At 43.6% G+C, this 19,788-nt stretch overlaps 2 protein-coding genes across 3 annotated transcripts in view; both read right to left on the bottom strand.

The window, feature by feature from the left end:
* Positions 1 to 1,900: 1,900 nt before the first annotated feature.
* On the bottom strand, positions 1,901 to 12,932 carry TEX30 (testis expressed 30). The gene is made up of 5 exons (XM_083168652.1): positions 12,783 to 12,932; positions 10,336 to 10,572; positions 7,653 to 7,704; positions 4,424 to 4,626; positions 1,901 to 3,199 (listed from the first exon to the last, which is right to left on the bottom strand). Exons 1-5 carry the CDS (start codon positions 12,927 to 12,929, stop codon positions 3,035 to 3,037), a joined length of 804 nt encoding a protein of 267 aa, XP_083024778.1. The 5' UTR covers positions 12,930 to 12,932; the 3' UTR covers positions 1,901 to 3,034.
* Positions 12,933 to 15,001: 2,069 nt separating this feature from the next.
* POGLUT2 (protein O-glucosyltransferase 2) overlaps positions 15,002 to 19,788 on the bottom strand; it is a 110,353-nt gene continuing 105,566 nt past the window's right edge. For both annotated transcript variants that reach the window (XM_083168649.1, XM_083168648.1), the window contains exon 10: positions 15,002 to 15,279. In XM_083168649.1, coding sequence (XP_083024775.1) covers positions 15,262 to 15,279 — 18 coding nt within the window. In that variant the 3' untranslated portion in view covers positions 15,002 to 15,261. The remainder of the gene's footprint in view (positions 15,280 to 19,788) is intronic.

Genomic DNA, 19,788 nt, shown 5'->3' with positions numbered 1-19,788 from the left:
GAGTCGCCTCCAACTTCCTATCTGAAGGGTCCTTTAAGGCCGAAGCCCCGGGACTGGCAGGGTAGTCTTCTTGGATAGCCGGGAAACTGAGGTGTCCACAGGAGGAGGAGTCTCCCATCTGCTTAGGGCGGCCGGCTCAAAAGGATACAGAGACAGAAAACGCCTGGGAATCTGGAACCTCTTGTCCGGATTCTTCCATGCCGCCAAAAGCTGATCCTGATTTGGACAGGGGAAGACCACTGACGTCTTCTGAACCCCGCCAAACAGATCAAACTCCTGCGGCTCTGGCAAAGGATCCTCCGGTAACCGAAGGACCTCCTTTACCGCCATAATAAGAGCCTCTATTCCCATAGGAGTGGGCTCTCCCTCAGGGACGACATCCTGAACCTCCTCCCATTCACCATCCTCCATTTCATGAAATGGATCATGCTCCTCATCCAAATCATCATCTATAATAAGAGCCTGATAAGGCCGCTTATTACTGGAGGTGGAGGGCCTCTGCGGTCTGCTCATGGAGCTAGCTAACCCCTCCACAGACCTTGCCAAAGCTGTAGCCCAAGTGGGCTCTGCTCTGCGAGCAAGCGCCAATTCAGATGTCAGCTTGGACATAGTACCCGCTAAGGTAGAAGCCCACTGGGGAGCCTGAGAGCCTGCAAGAGAAGCAGATTCGGCACCTGAACATGACTGACAAACAGTGGCGTTCCCTTCTGCAGTGTACTGGGAAAACTTTGCTGTACAAACAGTACAGGCAAAAACCTTCTGAGAGGCTTTGGACCTGCCCGTCATGATCACCTGCTCGCCCGGCCCGACAATGCGTGTGATACAGGATACCACTCACACACACACACACTACGTACAGATACACCTCCCACAAGCCAAAAACCTCAGGGGTCCGTGAGACCTGGAGGAGAATGAGCCCTGCGTACACAAGGACCATATACAGTGCAAGGCACAATGTATATGTCAGCACATAAAACTTTTACAGAGCTTCCCAAGCTGCAGTCACCTGTAGACAGGAAAGAGTCAGCCTTACTGAGTGTATCTGCATAATGGCCGCGCCATGCCCGCCTCACATTACAAAGCATGTCCCCTCTCCCTCATACCTAGCCAGCCTGTGCAGTCCTGTCAGCGCCCGGAGCCACCCGCTGCTAGCGCTCCTCTGTGCAAGCCTCCGGCAAACAGCTTCGCCGAGCGGGACCTGCAGCACGAGGACGCGCCGTCCGCAAGATGGCGGCGCCTCACAAACGCTGCAGAGATAAGCGCACAGCGCGGCTGAGTCAGAGAGCAGGGGACGGCGTGTGGAAAGTGCGCTCAGCGCAGTACTCACCACCGGAGGCACCAAACTTCGTGACTGGCGTCCCCTTTGATGGAGGGGCGGCAGGAACACGGAAACGTACGGGCAGGCACCTTTAGCGAGGTCCTGACCGACGACCTGGAATTCCAGGGGCGCTGAATACCCAGACCCACACCCTTTCCTAGGTGGGGAAGGGATTCACAGTAAATGAGAAAAATCTTTTTAATAGTAAAAAAAACTAGAAAACGTGCAGGAGCAGCAAAAACTGTGACCTATCTCCCTGGCACAATTTTCTCACTGGGGGATTGTGGGTCTTAGAGGGGAGGAGCCAGTATCCCCTAATTAATATTAAGAAGTGCCTAGCTCCCAGCATTCCCAGCTCTAATACCTGAAGTGATTCCAGTGGTCCCTGCTGCATGTCAGAGAAAAAATGTTTTGCATGCCACTAGATGGTGAAGTTCAAATGTTGCTCCATTCGCGCACAAACACGCTGGCGCTGACATCACTGATAGTGTTGTTTTTTTCATTTTGGAGGGCTGGTAACTAGCGTATCTATAACACTGCAATACACATAAATTTATTTTCAAACAAAAAAAATATGCAAATAATATACCTAGAAGAATACAGATTACATCCATGTCTTGAAAAAATGTACTTTACAAATAGATATGGTAGAACAAAATAAGAGCAATGCAGTGGATATACAGTAAAACACTTTGCAAAGACATACATTAAATAACAAAGAGATAAGAAAATAACCAAAATACTACAGAGCTATACATTATTGTGTTCTTAAACTCACATATTTTAACTGTACAATATAATTGTATTACTCTGTGATAAATCACTAAGGCTGTGCCCTGGTAATGTTTAGTCCAAAGAACAGAGTCCAAGGCAAAGCCTGTAATTTTCTCTGTAGATCAACACACACACAACACTTCTACAGATATATGTTGAGCAAAAGGGAACTTCTGATTGACCAATAATAACAGATGACACTGGGATTACAGCATATAGCACATGTACTTGATTTAGAGCAGCAATTTTTGTAGATTTCTGGCCTTTAAGAGGCTAAAGAAAAGCTCATCAATCAAAGGCAAATGCATGCTTCTCCAGGTGGCACATAGGAAATGGTATCTGCAGAATATATTCCTAAAGACATTAAACGAGTCATACCTGTGTCATCGTGATTTTCAGTATCCTGGCAGATGACAAGATCGAACACAAGGAATGAGGTTTTCCTGTAATATACAGTTTGGGAGCAGATGGCTTCATGTGCTGCTTCAATACTGATAATCTTATTTGGATGCCAGATGATTGAGTCAATATGCTTTTAAATATATTTACTTGAAAACGAGGTGTGTGTGTGTGTTTTGCGGAAGGGGGTTCAACAGTTGGGTTAGGTGGTAATCACTTCTGTCCAAAGTTAATATACAGTTCCAGTAGCCTCAGCCACAGAAATTTGCAGTGTAGTAGTAAAATGATCACCAACAGTGAGGAGCATGGCAGACAGCATCTGTGGGTGATGACTGTAATATACTACAAGTGGACAGTGTTCCCAGGAACAAACAACACTGTATGTGTGAAAGATAGAACAAACATAAGTAACCAAAGAAGCAGCCACAATCCTGTCTTACCCTGTGACCGTTATTACCTTTTCATGCACCAGAAAGCCAATATAGACTTTGCATGACTCTTTACCAAGTGTGTGTGTTGTTTCTGTAACGTGTATAGTGCCACTCACAACTTTAATATCTCCTGAACCCAAAACAAAGTCTGTTCATTTATATCTGTCAGAACGTCGGCCATTTTTTTCCCTTTGGCTGTCATTCCATGATTTGCATTTTCAACCCAATGGATCTTTACTGGAGCTTTCATTTTGCAGACAGTACTCATCATCAAGGACTATATATGGACAACAGAGAGAGAAATGTGAAGTCATTACAGTAATAAGATAACAGTTCCACTTCATTTTCATTTGATGTCAGTCATAATGCCAAGCTACAGTACAATATAACAGTTGCTATATATATTACATACAACAAATTTACAGATATATCACAACAGAGAACTCTGTATAAAGGTTGTGGAAAGATTCCTTTGTTGCTACAGCTTGGCAAAGTGGCTTTGGTCAGACCACTAATGTTTATTTATGTGTAGCCACCCTCTGGCTACATCTCAGACCACGGAGGACAGAAGCTATCCAGATGCTTATCCAAATCATCTCTAAGACTGTTATCCATACGTATAGCATGGTAATTCTGTAGCTCGTTGGCTGAACAGCAGCTGGCCACTGGCGCATACACTACACTTGCCTTCTATTCTAAAACAGAAAATTGGGTGGTGCTCCCGGCCCTCCACAGACGAGAGCCTCCTAGATCTGGCCTCCACTGCACAAACCCACAGCATCCTCTTCAGCAAAAGTTGGCGGTCCAGGTGATGATAATAATAGGTACTTATGTAATATCTGGGCTCCCGTTTTTCTTATGAGACCGTGTCCGCTCGCCACGCTTCGGGCACGGTGGCTCGCTCCGCTCGCCACACTATATAAAATCAACTCCATGCGTATTTGGATAGTAGGGGTATGAAAAAATGGGGTGCATTTAACATGGGAGTCCAGATAATACATAAGTACCTAATAATATAATCAGCGTAGCTCTGCCCCCTCCCCAATTTACAATGCATGTAATCTGGGCATTTTTCAGTTGGGGGGCAATGGTGCAATCAAGCACCGCCCACCCAGAATGATGCCACACCTTCTGATGTGCCAACTTGGCTGTCCACTAAATAGATCTGCATTTATATAGTATATCTATTATAGGTGAAGATTTGAAGAACAGGGGCACTTCCAGCTGGAAATGTGCTTTGGTCCTGCACCTCACCGGCACCACTAACATTCATAGAAACCTGTAATGGAATTCATCAGTTATAGCTCCCTACACTATCACATAGCTGCAGTAGATACTTATATATATATATATATATATATATATATATATTAGTGATGGGTAAATGCTGTCAATTTATTCCCTCATTTCACAGAATTACATTTTTCACAGATCATTAAAAAAAAATCTGCAAGGAATAATTATGATAGCACAAGCTATTAAACTGTGAGCCCGGCCTCACCTTGTCACACATATCATCTGCTGACCCAGAGATGAATAACGATGGCCTTGTTACCAGGACCAGATCTTCATCTCGCAGCTTTCCTTTTGCATTTGGAGGGTGCAGTGGATATGACAGGCAAATCAGCCCTTGGATGAAGCCGTCCTCTTCTTCACAAGCTGCTCTCATTACTGAAGTGGCAGCACGAGAGCCCATAGACCGTCCTTTACAGGAGAGATACTGCAGCATTATTCTACAGAATGTTAAAGTGCTGTCATTGTTAAACAAGTCACTTAAACGTCTGAGATCTAGTGCACACTGCTTGCTAGAATATTAATGTGTATCATCAGAACGGGTCCTATGTCCTCGCACACAGTGCGCCCTAAGCCACAGCCTGTCACTCAGGCTCTGTCTTTTTAGGGGTGGGGGCGATGACAGACTTCCTGGCCCCAGCAGCATGAACAGTCCAGCCATCTTGAATAACCTGAGGGTCACTCCAATGGCCGATGTTCCTGCAAGGACGTCACATTGGATCACAAAATGCCTCATGCTGCCTTTTGCATAATTTAGCAAACAATAGTCGCAGCTCCTACAGCCATGGTGTGATAACCAGACCAAGCCCCATAACGAACAGAAAGTTCATTTAGCCAATCAGGTGCTTGGAGTTAAATAAAGTAACCCTTTGAGTGCCATCATCTCTGTGAGAGATCTCACAATATCTGGTAAAAATGCCAACGTCCCTGACATTTGTTATATAAATTCAAATATAACCTGGTGTGTAAAAAGAAAGGATATATTTTCTATATATTGTAAACATTACAGATCATTATGATGAATAAAAATGTTTGCTTGGTAATAGTCAAACCTACAGTATTTTGACAAATTTGCTTGGCACTTAAAGGGTTAAACCTGTGATAAAACCATAGGTTTTAACCGCATACCATATATACTCGAGTATAAGCCTACTTTTTCAGAACAGTTTTTATGCTGAAAAAGCCCCCCTCGGCTTATATTAGAGTGAGGGTCCCACTTGAGTCAATACGTTTTCCCAGTTTTTTGTTGTAAAATTAGGTGCCTCGGCTTATATTCGGGTCGACTTATACTCAAGTATATACGGTATTCTATGCACTATCTTAAATGGGTCTCTGACAGCATTATTATGAGGGGTATTCAATGCCCCTGATGCTAATAGCTCGCCGTCAAGTGTTTAACTCCCTCCCCGTAACTCGCTGTTTCCACCTCGCCTGTTCCGAGGCATGGTGGAAATGGCGATTGTGGCCATTAAAACGGCGGGGCTCGCCACCATATTCAGCGGACTCGCTGTATTTGCGGCAAAATGGCGAGGATTTGTCCATGACACTGAATACAGTGAGGGGTTTGACGGCAAGGATGGCTTTTTTGCGCCGTACAAACCCCCTCACTGGCCGCATTGAACACTGCCCTATGACTGCAATCACTCCAAATATATACAATGGTTTACATGCATATTCAGAAACTGAGGGTAAAGCAAAGTAGGCCTCTATGAAGGTAATAGTTCTATATAAAGACATGTTAAATGGTAATTCCACAAATATTTATAAAGACAGTAAATTGCTTAAATTATTAGTAAAAATTATTTAGAAATGGATAATGAAGCTCACAAGATAAATTCAAGACTTAAAAATGGATTCTATTCTTTTTTAATTGTGAAAAGCACGTTTTGGTGCGGAGATGTACACTGACTGCTGCAGCCACTGTAGTAACAGTCCTGGGACGCCCATTTTAAGTGTGTTCAGACACAGTCCCGCTTGGAGCATCTTCAGACCCAACACCGAAAGTTACACCAACCTCAATAGGATTGGCCATCTCCATGCATCCTCTTAACCAACTCCCTGTCCCAGCCCAGAAACTCCCAATATCTCTCAATCACAACTGTGACTGCACACTCTGACTTTGGACCATGTGCAGTGTGACTTAGACCTACGTGGATGAAGAAATCACTCCACTCTGTCCAACTTTAGCAGCACGCCTGACTTATGGTAGACAAAGAGGAGTATTCTGGTTCATTCGCTGGGATGCAAATTTGCATCCTTGCAAGTCACCCAGATCCCACCTTGCGAATGGTGGTATGTCGGCCTACCATTTGCAAGGCACGTATGTTTGCAATGGCTATGAAAGGATGTTTTACCTAAACACCAATTTGCATGCCACTGGGACCCTCCCACATTTTTCAATAGTCGGCGACCATCGAAAAATGTGGAAGGTACATACATATGTAAGGTTGCGCTGAGCAACCTTACATATTTGTGTACGCTCGGGGGGAAGTGGGCGGGCAGCTGACATCTGCATGTCCATCATGACGCATGAGAACACCCATGAAGCGATGGGCGTTCCCATTTGCTAGTTTGGTCGTCGTAAAAACATTGGCTTCCTGTGCGAAAGCATGTGTGTCTGCGAACGGCCTAGAATAAGGTCCAATTTCTGAATGCAGCACTGATTCGTGTTTATATTGTAGGGCTATTTTTAACACGTCATCACCAACAACCATAACAGCACCCCACAGAGGACTAAAAAAACAGGTTACAAAGAAAGCCTGACCATAAATTCGGGAATGACTTGAGCGATAGAAATGTGGTCTTTATTTTCCAGATTACACTCATATGAACCCTTTGTAACTAATGCCCAATCTCACCTTCAGGGTTCCTCCCATGCTGCATTCACTTTCTGGATACCCTCATATCATTGTATTTATGTAATTACATATAGATGTATGAATGGAAACAAGACTGTAACTGTGTAATGTACTTAAGGCAATTAGTTGTATGCTTTCTCCATGAAACCCTTGTGGCACCATGTAAAAGTTAACATCTGCAGCGTTTAAGTACAATGTTCTATTTTAGAAATATTATTTTTTTTTTTATAGTTGATTTTTAAAACATTTATTTGCTTCTCTTCTCTGTACTTCTTGGTAGATAGTTTTTTGTCTGAGCAGATTCTGTTTTTCCAATGGTTTTGCAGTACTCCCAAAATTCAGCACGATGAGTGTGCAAGCGATGCTGCTGCTGCACAGATTCCTGTGGGTAGAATCGTTGCTTCTGACTAGCAACAGACAGTAACTCTGCTGCCGCGCACTCAGGTTGCTAAATGTAGTGCTGCACTTCCCGGAACGGCTGCTGCTAGACCGCTACACAGAACCAATCAATAAAATGTTCATCTGATTACAGTATTAATAACTGTATGGTTCCTAATTTACATTTATAGTACAGCTTACCTCCAACAAAGACACCACCAAGTTTATATTCTTCAGAAGACTTTAAATAGTTCTAAAATGGGTATAAAAGTAAAACATGATTGCAGTACTAAACCAATGTACACCATAAAGAAAAGGTTGTATATTATCTACGACCTGTTCTAGCACTAATCTTTATTATTTAAGGGAGTTTTTAATATGTATGTAGTGTGAGGCTTTAGTGCCTGATCTGTAGCCACCAGCTTCCCTGAATAGATAGATAGAATAGAAATATTGCATGCCACTTCAGCTGCATCAAAACTATTTCAGGCCGAACGCACAATTTCGATGGTTCGTCAATGGGATGCAGTTAAAATCCCGGCGGTCGGGATCCCGGCATTCAGAATCCCGATGCCGGAATCCCGACCGCCGAAATCCCGACACATTCTCCCTCCGTGGGTGTCCACGACCCCCCTGGAGGGAGAAAAAATTAGTGTGCCAAGCGTAGCGAGGCACCGGGCCCGCTGCGTGGCGAGCCAAGCGAGCCCGCAAGGGGGGGCGATCCACGTCCCCCCCTTGTCGGGATTTTGGCTGTCGGGATTCCGGCGTCAGGATTCTGAACGCCAGGATCCCGACCGCCGGGATTCAGTACTGAATCCCGTTCAATGCACTACTATTTTTGTGCACATCGTGAGGTGTTTAGGTACAATGCGCGGTCCTGCGTGTCCTTGAGGTTGATCCTCAGATCATGTGCTGCACACATGACCTGAAGATGCTGCTAATGACCAGTATTCTGGGAGCGATGATTGCTAAAATCACTGGGCTGAAAATCGCTCAGTGCATACACACTGAGCGATTTTCCCCCTGCACAGCGATTTTCGCTGCTATGGAAAGCTGTTCAGTCTGCTAGTAATACCAGCAGATGAACGGCATCCGCCGACCTGGTGCGGGAGCACGCATCAGCGCTCATTGCCTGCCCATACACACTGGGTGGCTCTTGAGCTGAAACTGAGCTGCTTTCAGCTGAAAATCACCTGGTGGGTATGGACCTTTTACGATAGATCTTATGTGAAATGACACACCTAGATCTATCATGTGTGTCAGGGAAGCTGCCGGGGAAATCATCACACAATCAGGATTGGATGCTGGTCGTTCTGATATATTGCCAGCCTTAGTGGCAGTGGATAACAACATTTTAATAATAAATAACGTAGAATAGGTGAAACCTACAGTATTGTGGATGTTGAATTCAAATCTGGTTTTAGAATTTTTCTATTAGGAATAGTGTTTGAGAAATAGATGTTTTGCTGGAGGAACATCTTTTTTCAGTCTATAGCTATAGTTTGCCAATACAGGCGTGCTTCACTTTCCTTGGTACCGTGTTTCCATGTCAAAGGTTTCTGAATGGTTGCCGCTTTCATCACTGATTGCCCCAATATTTTCCAGGAAAAAGTCTATTTGGGAGCCCAAAAAGCTAATTTATTTTTCATTATACAGCTTTAAACGAGGTCAGAAGGTCGTTTACGTCATAGTAGTTTTCCCATTTACGTTTTCACAAAAACTGCTTTAATATTCAAGTAAATGTCAACCATGCAGGTTTTTTTGTTATGTATTTTAAGCTGTGAGTCTTAGGGGGTATTCAATCACCCACAGCCATCTCCCGATGGGGGAGATGGCTGCGGGGCCCTATTCAATGCTGTGTTCCCCGACAGCATTGAACAAGGTATCTCGGCAGAACGAGCTTGTTCTACAGAGAACGGCCGGGAAGTGGCAAGCTCCCAGCCGCAGCTCGCCTCTTCCCAGGAGCAGCTCGTGGCCATGTCTCATTCTTGTCCCGCTGCAGGCGGGACATTGAATCCTGCCTGATAGGGTCACGGCTGTGCCCGACAGGGTCACGACTGTCGGGCCAGCTCGACAGCCGTGACCCCAGATTGAATACACCCCTAATATTTCATCTCAAAATAGTTCCCTGAAGTAGGTGGGGGCTCTTCACATGTCTCGATAGGTCTATTTGTTTGCAGGTTTCTAGTAAATCACTTATCTTAAGGCCCCCATACACTTGTGTGAGGTATCGCACGCTAGCATTGCATGCGCTATCCCAGAAAATGACCCGGCAACCCTCAGGAGGCTGGATCGCATGTGGTATATCGCACCGATACGGTGTCCATAGAGACCATGTCGACATTCAGGACAAAAAAACATGCAAAACCCATGCTGACCTTTTGACTGTTGACCTAATGCTTGTATCGACATAATGACCCTGTCAACCTAAAGCTATGTCAACCTTTTTCATGTACTGACCTAAGGCCCGTCGGCCTTCATTGTTCGACCGAATGATCCACACCCATAAAGGCATTGGTGTAAATCAGCAGGACAAAGCTATGCTTATTTGAGTCTGGTACGTAGGGGTAAGGCCATAGTCTCCACTGATAATAATGCCCGCGGTCTGCAAGCTTTTTAGCCTTTTGCAGGAGATTTCTGGGAACTCCCACTGCGACTAGGATTGTTATTGATACATTTGCGCCCATATGATCGATATACTAGGCTAAGCATGAATGTGGCACTGCTACTTTGATAACATCAGATAATTAACTAACAGTTATTACTGATTTAAAATTCATATCATAAATGTACACAATGTTTTAACTCTATTAAATTATACAATGCCATATAGTGAGCCCTACTTTATTAAACTAATCATTATGACAAGGAATATTTTACCTACCACTACAGCTTTGTAAGCTTTGGTTCTGTGCACTACATTAAGGCCTTTGCAGGTAAATCTGAGACATAGCAGTCCATGAGGCACCAAGTAGTTGGACAAAGACACTAAGTGGGAAAAGTTCATGTCACCTCCAGCACCATGTGTCAGAATAACTCCATATATAACTCCGCGGCGAGTGCTGGGGACAGATACCACAGCATCCAGGAATTTCTCCCCAAACGGTATTTTAATCTTCTCCTAGAAACGCAAAAGTATTTATTGCGACTTCTTTGAAAGAAAATGCAGAGATAATAAAGGTTTATACAGTGTATCACCATCTTTATACCACCTTCCTCTATATACCGCTTTATAAAGGGCAGATGCAATTAGTGATATTAATAACGATTTTTGCTCACACCTCTATCAGGGGTATGATATGTCGGCCAGACAGTCGGGATTCCGGCGGTCAATATGCCGAATTCAAACCGCCGATACTCTGACAGGAGTTTGAGCACAAAGAAGCTGCGGGCTCGGTGGCACGCTGCATTCGCCACAGATTCTATTCTCCCTTGTGGGGGTCGGGATCCCAACTGTCAGGCATTTGAACAGTCGGTATTCCGATGTCGGTAAACTGACCATATGGCCGTCATCCTGCACCCCTCTATCAGAATGTTTGTCATTGGGGCACATTAAATTAGCTGCTGAGCTGATTCAATTCCCAAATGTTTATGTCAGAGAGTGTACGTTTCCTCGCAACTCCTGAAGCTGAAAAATCTGTAAGAAAACATCAGGGGTTAAAGTGTGGGTAAATCCCACCGATTTCTACAACCCCAAATCCAGATCCTAAGTTACCGTTGGTAATGGAACAGAAATGCCAGCATCTCGTCTCACCCCCATGCAGCCTGGACATGCACATTTTTGTATGCAGGACTTTATGGCTCCAAATTAAACATCTAGTCTGGGCATTGAATTCTGATGGTTTAACACCATCAATGTTTTTCTCATGATGGTATTGGGCAAATTATTTTACAATCATCAATAGAGTGGAAGCAATGGTCATTTGATGCAAAAATACAGCAACATTTAGATGCTCAACATTGCGAGCGGCCGAGGCACTATTGCACAGATATGGTTTTCTGCACATGCACAGACCATTGCAATGTTTATACCAACTAATTATTTTGATGCGATGCGAAGTTATCATTGCATCAAGTTTTGATGGCGGACGCCAAGCCATCATTTGATGGCAGGCCTCCAAGGTTCACTCCCTGTTATGAAGCTCCACATACAGTAGAAGCACTTACCCATTCTGACTGGGCAAGTGCACAGCTGTAATTATATGTGGGTGAGCAGGGCTCTGTACCTTTGCCCACCCCACTGTGCTTCTAGCTTTCAGGGTGCATGTAACGTCATCCTGTAAGCATACCTCCCAACTTCCGTCCGGAGGAAACAGGGACAGGGGGCGGGGCGTATGCAAATGAGGGCGCGGTTTATGCTAATTAGCCGCAACCTCATTTTCATACGAGAATAGACGCTGTGCGCATGCGCACAGCGTCTATTCTACTAGATTGGGGGGTCTCCCAACTGCCACCCCCCGCAGCGGGACAATGCCTGCCGCGGGTGGGACAGCGGGACAGGACCCGAAAATCGGGACTGTCCCGACGGAATCGTGACAGTTGGGAGGTATGTTACTGTAAGCCAGTAACTCGGCAGTAGTGCCCCCCACAGTGGGTTCACGGAAGTACTGGTAGCACCTACGGATGTCGGCACAGGAACAACAACTCCAGCATTGGCCAACGTCTTCTTCGTTCTTCAACTGGTTGGTGATGACCATTTAGCTCTTTTGCGTGGCCGCTGCCCATCCGCATCATTGCCCTGCCCCATTGCATCGGCTAGTATTAGCCGGCACAAGGCGGGAGACTAGAGGCAGTCCGACAGCGGAGGAGCGATGAAGAGCTCCTGAAGATAGAAAACGTCTGGATTCAAGTCCCTGATGGGCGTGGACTTTCAAAAGAGCATAAAAGCCGCCGCCCACCAGGTGAAAAACCAGTGAAGTTTGGTGGTGGCTGTTTACAGAGAGGCACTGTCACAGCCTCCTCACAGAATATGTGTCTGATATATTCCTTGTATTATTTTACACAAAATTACAGGGGAAGCAGTGAGCACTGCCTCCCAACTGCACGTCCATGCGAACAACGCTGGTGCAGTAAGCGCTAGTTACAGCGCTGGGCAAGTCTATTTCAATTAACACCCTAATACTGTATCTACATATATATCAATCAACAAGGCATCTATAACAAACTATAATGCTCGCTGACAATGGAGAGTGGAGATAAACGTGAATGCAGAGTAGTATTACCCTGACCCGTGTCACACCGGTGCAGCTGCTAGTGTGCTTGAAGTCGGGATGGTAGCACTGATCTAGCAGCAACAGATGACACATGATGCACGTTACTGCGGTACTGTACCTCTGTGTAATCGCCCATGTTACCCACACAGGCTCGCTGCACGTTGCCAGCAGCAGCCGTACACTCCGGGCGGGAAATGGTGATTGATTGCACTGTGGGAGGCGCAGCAGGGAGGGCTGGGGGAGGAGCAACTTCCTGGCGTATCATGTATGCTGCTGTTCCTCTCGCTGGCTATCGGCTGCGCGCTGCCCTGTATGTACTTGGAGCCGGGCTCTGCTGCAGCGCAGCCGACGGTGACAGAGACGTCATGCAGGAGCAATTCGTGACTTGAAAGCAACTCTGTATATACGTGGGGGAATAAACACCCACTACGCCTATGTCCATCCGTTCTCTTATCAGAATTTCACAAAACCTTTATGAGTGTATTACCATTATGTTACATAATATCTGCCCTAATTGTCACTAATTTTTTTGTTTATTAACATAGCATTTTTTTCAGTGCTTTAAATAAACAGTTTATTGTTATTTTTGAATGAAATATGCATCACTTTACACTGTTTGTAACTACAGTAGTTAGCAATCTGATGGTTTGCATACTTTGGTCCTGATTCAGACCTGTTCGCTACTTGCAGCCTAGCGAACAGGTAAGCGCCACTGAATGCACACCTTCCGCCGCCCGATGTGTACGTGAACACATCCCTTCGCATGCAGGTGCCCGGCTGAAAAATCATTCGATGGTCACCGCCCATCAAATGATTTTTCTGCCGTTTGCTAATAAAAGTTTGGCCTGACTTTTATTATGCCAGCAGATCGTTGGAAAGGGGGCGGGAGCTGACACCATCAGGAAGTGGAAATATCCTTCAGATCCCTCTCCAGGAAAGCAGCATGAAAAGAAGCACATAGGCCTCCCTAAGCAACGCTCTCTATAGATGGTATTGCCTAGCGGGGGTATGGGTCATTAGGTCGACAGTGTCTAGGTTGACAGTCAATAGGTTAACCGGTATTGGTCGACAGGCACCAGGTTGACACATGAAAAAGATCGACATGCTTTAGGTCGACCTGGACAAAAGGTCGGCATGTCAATGAGTTTTTCATGGTTTATGTTGACATGGACACCATTTAAGTGTACCCCGATGCACTCACCATGGTTTGGCCACGGTGCCTCTGTGTGCTTACCACACTATTATATTCTCCCAATTTGCCCACTTGGATAGTGAAGTATGGACAAGTCGGTTGAAAAACTCATGTCAACCTTTTTATTGCCTAGCTGACAGAAGCTCCTTCATGCCTACTTTACTATGATTTCCAGAGTGTGCATATGGGCACATTGCAGACCCATGGAAATCAATGGAGAATACAGTGCTGGGAGTCCACAGTGGATATCTCCAATATCGGATGCAGACCACTTTAATACATATGAGGACCAGCAAACCTTAGAAAAATGGAACCGGACTTTTCAGAGGTTTTACACAAATTCTGTTTATTGATACATCCCAACCCCATATGCACACATTATGTATAATATATATATATATATATATATATATATATATATATATATATATATATATATATTATACATTATCTCAAAGGAGGCAGAGGCGAGGATGACATTGGCTTACCAAATTGTGGCTTTATCCGCATGCAGGATAAATATATATACATACAGGTATATTTTTTATATTTGAATGAGGTATCTTGCATTTATGTTGTATAAACACATCAACACACATAAAATACACACAAATGTTTTATGTGTGCCTGAAACAAGGTTTTAAAACATGTTTTAATACCAGTTTGATGTTGCAGTGTAAATGATTGGCGCTTTAAAAAAACTGGAGATTTCTTACCAAATCTCTCCCTTTCTGAATCTCTCATCCTATTAAATCTCACCCTGAATTTGAATGCCAAGCAATCATGTCCTTGCACATATTTAGTGGCAGTTACATATCATGTCCTCAGTAGTGTCAGTTACATGTTATTTTCCCAGTAGTGCCAGTTACAGATGTCCTCAGTAGGTTTTTAGCAAAAAATTGAAAATAGAAGTACATTTTGGAGACTATGGTTTTAGGAATAATTTGTATAACGGATATTTGGATAAGGGATACTCAACTTCTATCTATAGATAGATAGAGAGATAGATATATAGATACTAGTATTTCAGATCATGTGTAAATTAATACAAAAAGAATTAAAAAAAACAATGAGGAGCCTTGTACATTACTATAATTATTTTGTATTAAATATATTCAATTTTTATTATTAGTTTTTGAGTGCATATATGTCATGTTTCCTTTTTCAAAGGAAAATAAATCCGTCATTCATTGAGGAATCACACCGACAGAGAATGAAATGTACAAAAGACCATGTATTTTTTATTTTTTGTAGAAATAGAACAACAACTTGGAATTAAGTGGAACAAATACATAAAAATATTGAAGTGTTTACTGATTGGAATAGAATATAAACCACATATACTCCTTTTCCTGCTGTGTAGCGAAAAGTGTCTTCTATAAAATCATAGCACCAATATCAAATATCAAAGCTCATCCTTGACCTGCAGGATATGAAAGGAAATAAAAAATATACTGTCACTTCATTGTAATTCTTTCCATGATGCTCAGAACTCAGTTCATATGTATGATATACATGCCTTTTTGCATTGTTTTGTATTCATGGTTTACCAGCAAGCAATGCTGACATACAGTAGTTATTTGGCCACCGTAAGAGCCACTGTGGCTGCCATCATTGCACCTTATTTGCTACTGGGATTCTCTGTGGCAGTAGGATCTATCATTCTGATGAATTAAATAATTAGTCTTTTATGCCATAGAATTGAGTTAGGCACTACTATTAGGGGGACATTTACTAAGCTTCAAGTGTACAAACATGGGAGCATTTGGGCATTTTTTTAAAATGTAGAAATTTACTAAAGAAAAAAACCAGGAGTACAAGCATTGGAGGATATGAACATACCACCAAATACACCATTGGCCAAACTCAGATGTCGTTTCCAAACAATACTGAAACACTGGAATTTACCCCAAATCACTTCTGCAAATACACATGTGAATTGTTAAAACTTGAACAAAAAGCACTTTTCAAATAGACACCCCCCTTAGTAGCATACAGAAGCCGGCACAGATCAGTGGTAACCATGAAGTGCTTTTCGGTTTAAATGTCTTAAATTGATTTAAAAAAAAAGTGAAAAAGAAAACTGCATAACCTGCAAAACCAGCCCTGTGCTCTTTGGAGTAAATTTACAAAAATGAGAGTTCTCATGAAGATGGTATGCTGCCCATAGCAACCAGATTCTATCTATTATCTTCTAGAAGGCACTAAATAAATAAGAAATAGAATCCGATTGGTTGCTATGGGCAACGTCCAATTTTCAATAGAACTCCCTTCTTAGTAAATTCACCCCTTTGAGCCTTTCCTAGTTCAAAAAATACAGGGGGGAACATGCATACAGTTGCATATCTGGGCTTTTGGACCAGTCCTTACACCTTTACCATTGCCCCTCAACTAGTCGGTCATGGCCAGGGTTCCCTGTAGCAGTGGGTTCCCCCTGCAGGGCACTCTGGGCCAAGGCTGAAGCCCAGGGCTGTACTCCGTTAATAGCTTTGAAGTGTGAGGGCTTGGGGACAAACCCAGCACATACCAAATTTATACCCTTTAACGGAAACCCAGGCTTCCCAGCTGCCTTGGAAAATCCGAAATTCCAATGGTGGAGACAGAGGGGCATAGCTTCTATTAAGGATGTTTTTGACCCAGGAGGACAGCTGAAATCCTTTACGGACTTGACAGACAACTTCCAGATCCCCAGGGCAGACTTTTTTATGTACCTACAGTTAAGGCATTATGTACAGTCCTTGCTGAAACCGCGGACACTTAGCTCAGTGACTGACCCTATCACATCCCTTATTAACCTGATGGCTACCGCCCCATACAAAACCAAATACCTTTATTGGGACATCCTCTCGGGACATGAGGCGAAACTATGGGCCGGAAATGGGAATCAGACCTTGGCAACGAGGTGACCTTCCTCTCCCTGACTAACAGGCTCCCAGAGATCAGGAAAGCACTTCACTCAACCCAGCTACAAGAAACACATTATAAATTCATTAACAGAATCTTTATCACCCCAGGACAGAGGAAACACATGGTCCCAGAGGAGACTGGGGCGTGCCTGAAATGTGGAGTCTCAAACGCTCTATATCTGCATTGTTTCTGGAGCTGCCCTAAAATCAAAAAATTTTGGTACCAAGTGCTGGGATACGTAAACACAACATTTGGCCTAAGCCTGAGAGTGAATGGCATGGCCATGCTCAATCTTCAATTCCATACGTGGGACATCCCGCAAAATAGAAAGCATCTGTACCCTCTTCTATACATCATACTTACCCTAGGGAAAAAATTGATATTATGTAATTGGACAACCAAGCGCCCCCCTAGGCTGGACACTTTGAAAACACGCCTTCTGTACACTCTGCAACTGGAGAGACAGTCAACGCTCCCGGACGTCGAAACCAATGCACCACGATTTTACAAAAAATGGGGCCCTCTTATTGACTCTCTAGACAAAATCCAACAACAGAAAATCCTAGCCCTATTTGACTCCACTAATTGGGCTTTACTAAGACGAATAAGCGACGTGGACTAGTTGAGGAGTGAAGTAGAAGATGCTCAACCTGACCCAGAAATATACCCCATAAATCGCTCCATCCTAAAGCTTTGCAACACAGATCATAACTGGAGACTCCTGCACAGAAGCAAACCTAACTCACATAGTATGAGCATATCAGCATTATCCCAAACCTCTAGAATACAATATCTCCCTATGGGCCTTATTCGAGTTCACTCTTTCAGACAAAATCCTTCTTAGATGGAAAAAACCATGTGCACTGCAGGGGGGCAGATGTAACTTGTGCAGATCTAATTAGATTTGGGTGGGGTTTTACTTCAAAGTGAGATCTATATTGCAGTGTTGAAATAAAGCAGCCAGTATTTACCCTGCAAAGAATCACCAAAAAACCACCAAATCTATTTCTATCTGCACATGTTACATCTGCCCCATTGCAGTGCACATGTTTTTGTCCATCTAAGAAGGATTTTGTCAGAAAGAGTGAACTCGAATAAGGTCCTTTGTCCCTCCTTACCCCTCCCAACTCTCCCCTAATTGTTTGAGTGCTTTAGATTAATGAGTATATCTATTTGGTACTATGCGATACGCCTTGCTCAAAACATATATTTAGTAACATCACCCTTTTTACCTATGAGTACGTATCAATACGCAACCTTTCTGTGGCCGAGGCCGCCTACCTGTGCGCCAGGTTTACAGGGCCTAACCCTTGACGATTAGAGGCCTATACCACAACCTGGTTTAACTCAAGAGCAAAGCGATTGTTTGAATTGCCTAAGCTGTCTAAATTGTATATCTGTGTACTGAACTTTTGTGCTCATTTATATCTGTTACATCTGTATGATAACCTTTATAAAATCCAATAAACATATTTAAAAAAAAAAAAAAAAAACTTTGAAGTGTAAAAAATAGAAGTAAAAGTATGAGTGTGAGAGTGCATGTGTGTTTTATTAAAGTTCTACTAGTAGTTGTAGTTTTGTATTGTAGTTTTACTACATATGTGTGTTTTTAGTTCTTTTACAGGTGGGCCTACAGTTCCCAGCATGCCACCCCCGCATACTGGTTGTTAGCGTAACACAAATTACAGTATGCAGGGCATTCAAATCACTATGGGGTAGATTTAGTAAGCTCAATGAAGTGATAAAGTGTCTGGTTTTTATCACCGGCCAATCAGTTCCTACCTGTCATTTTTCAAACCAAGCCTGTAACTTCACAAGTAGGAGCTGATTGGCCGGTGATAAAAAACAGACAGTTTATCACTTCACCGAGCTTAATAAATCTGCCCCTATGTGACTTATGTCACTAAAGGCCTTATTTTGGTTCATTCTCTCTGACAAAATCCTTCTTAGATGGGCAAAACCATGTGCACTGCAGGTGGGGCAGATGTAACATGTGCAGAGAGAATTAGATTTGGGTGGGGTTTTACTTCAAAGTGAGATCTATATTGCAGTGTAAAAATATAGCAGTCAGTATTTTCCCTGCACAGAAACAAAATTACTCACCCAAATCTAATTCTCTCTGCACATGTTACATCTGCCCCCCCTGCAGTGCACATGGTTTTGTCCATCTAAGAAGGATTTTGTCAGAAAGAATGAACCAAAATAAGGCCCTAGAAGAGCTGGCAGCGAATCAAAGTGCGGCATATAAACCCTGCCTTATAATTGGCCATGGGCTGCTCCTGTACTGTGGTTTCTTTATTGACTACTATGGTGATAATTCTAATTCTGACCTAATAGAGGTCAGTCACTCTCCCTGCCAACCCAACTAGCCCGTCTTGAGTAGTTGGGGGTAATGGTAAGGCTGCAGGGACCACTATAAACACCTTTAACATTAACTCTATGGCTAGTGGTGTCCAATGCTCGCTTTTTCGCCATATTTTTGGAACCAGCACTTCTCCAAGAACACAGTGCTGTTTCTTAAAGTATAGAGGAAACCTACCTATTTTCTTTGAATCAGGACTTGCTCAAAGAGTCAGGAGCTGTTTATGCTTGTGGGGGGTAGTGAGAGCGGACCCAATGTAGTTGTGTTTTGTATTTTTCAACATATTTTACATACATTTACTGATTCAATATTCACCCATGTCTGCCCTGCATGCCACTCTCTCGAGGTGGCCCTCTGCATACACAGCCAATCATCAGCTTTTAAACATAACCCAGTCACATTCAGATGGCATCCAATTTGTCCTGGGGCAGCAAACCCAAGTTGACCCATTCATGCAATGCAAGGACCCAGGTTGTCCCTGCAATATTCTGAGTCAAAGACTCAGTGTAAAAAAGGTATAAGTGTGTTGCTGTCAAATCAGTCTGCCCTGACAATTTGTCTTCTAGTTCTGTCAGCCTCTCCCAGTCCTATCTGTCTATAAAAGTCTGGTGTCTCCACCTCTCAGACCTGTCCTGCCTCTTCATTTGCCAGGCCTGTTCTACC

The sequence above is a fragment of the Crinia signifera genome, chromosome 2 (genome assembly GCF_055691185.1).
Source record: "Crinia signifera chromosome 2, ASM5569118v1, whole genome shotgun sequence".
Classification (NCBI taxonomy): domain Eukaryota; kingdom Metazoa; phylum Chordata; class Amphibia; order Anura; family Myobatrachidae; genus Crinia; species Crinia signifera.
The sequence above is the reverse complement of the archived record's forward strand: the minus strand, read 5'-3'. Positions and strand labels throughout refer to the sequence as shown.

Excerpts from the sequence above, each read along its gene's own strand:
- TEX30 (XM_083168652.1), bottom strand. The coding sequence starts at position 12,929 with ATGATACGCCAGGAAGTTGCTCCTCCCCCAGCCCTCCCTGCTGCGCCT. Across the intron at positions 7,705-10,335 it reads AAGCTTACAAAGCTGTAGTG|AACTATTTAAAGTCTTCTGA; the intron begins GTAGGTAAAATA and ends TACCCATTTTAG. Across the intron at positions 4,627-7,652 it reads TGGTGGTGTCTTTGTTGGAG|GACGGTCTATGGGCTCTCGT; the intron begins GTAAGCTGTACT and ends TCTCCTGTAAAG.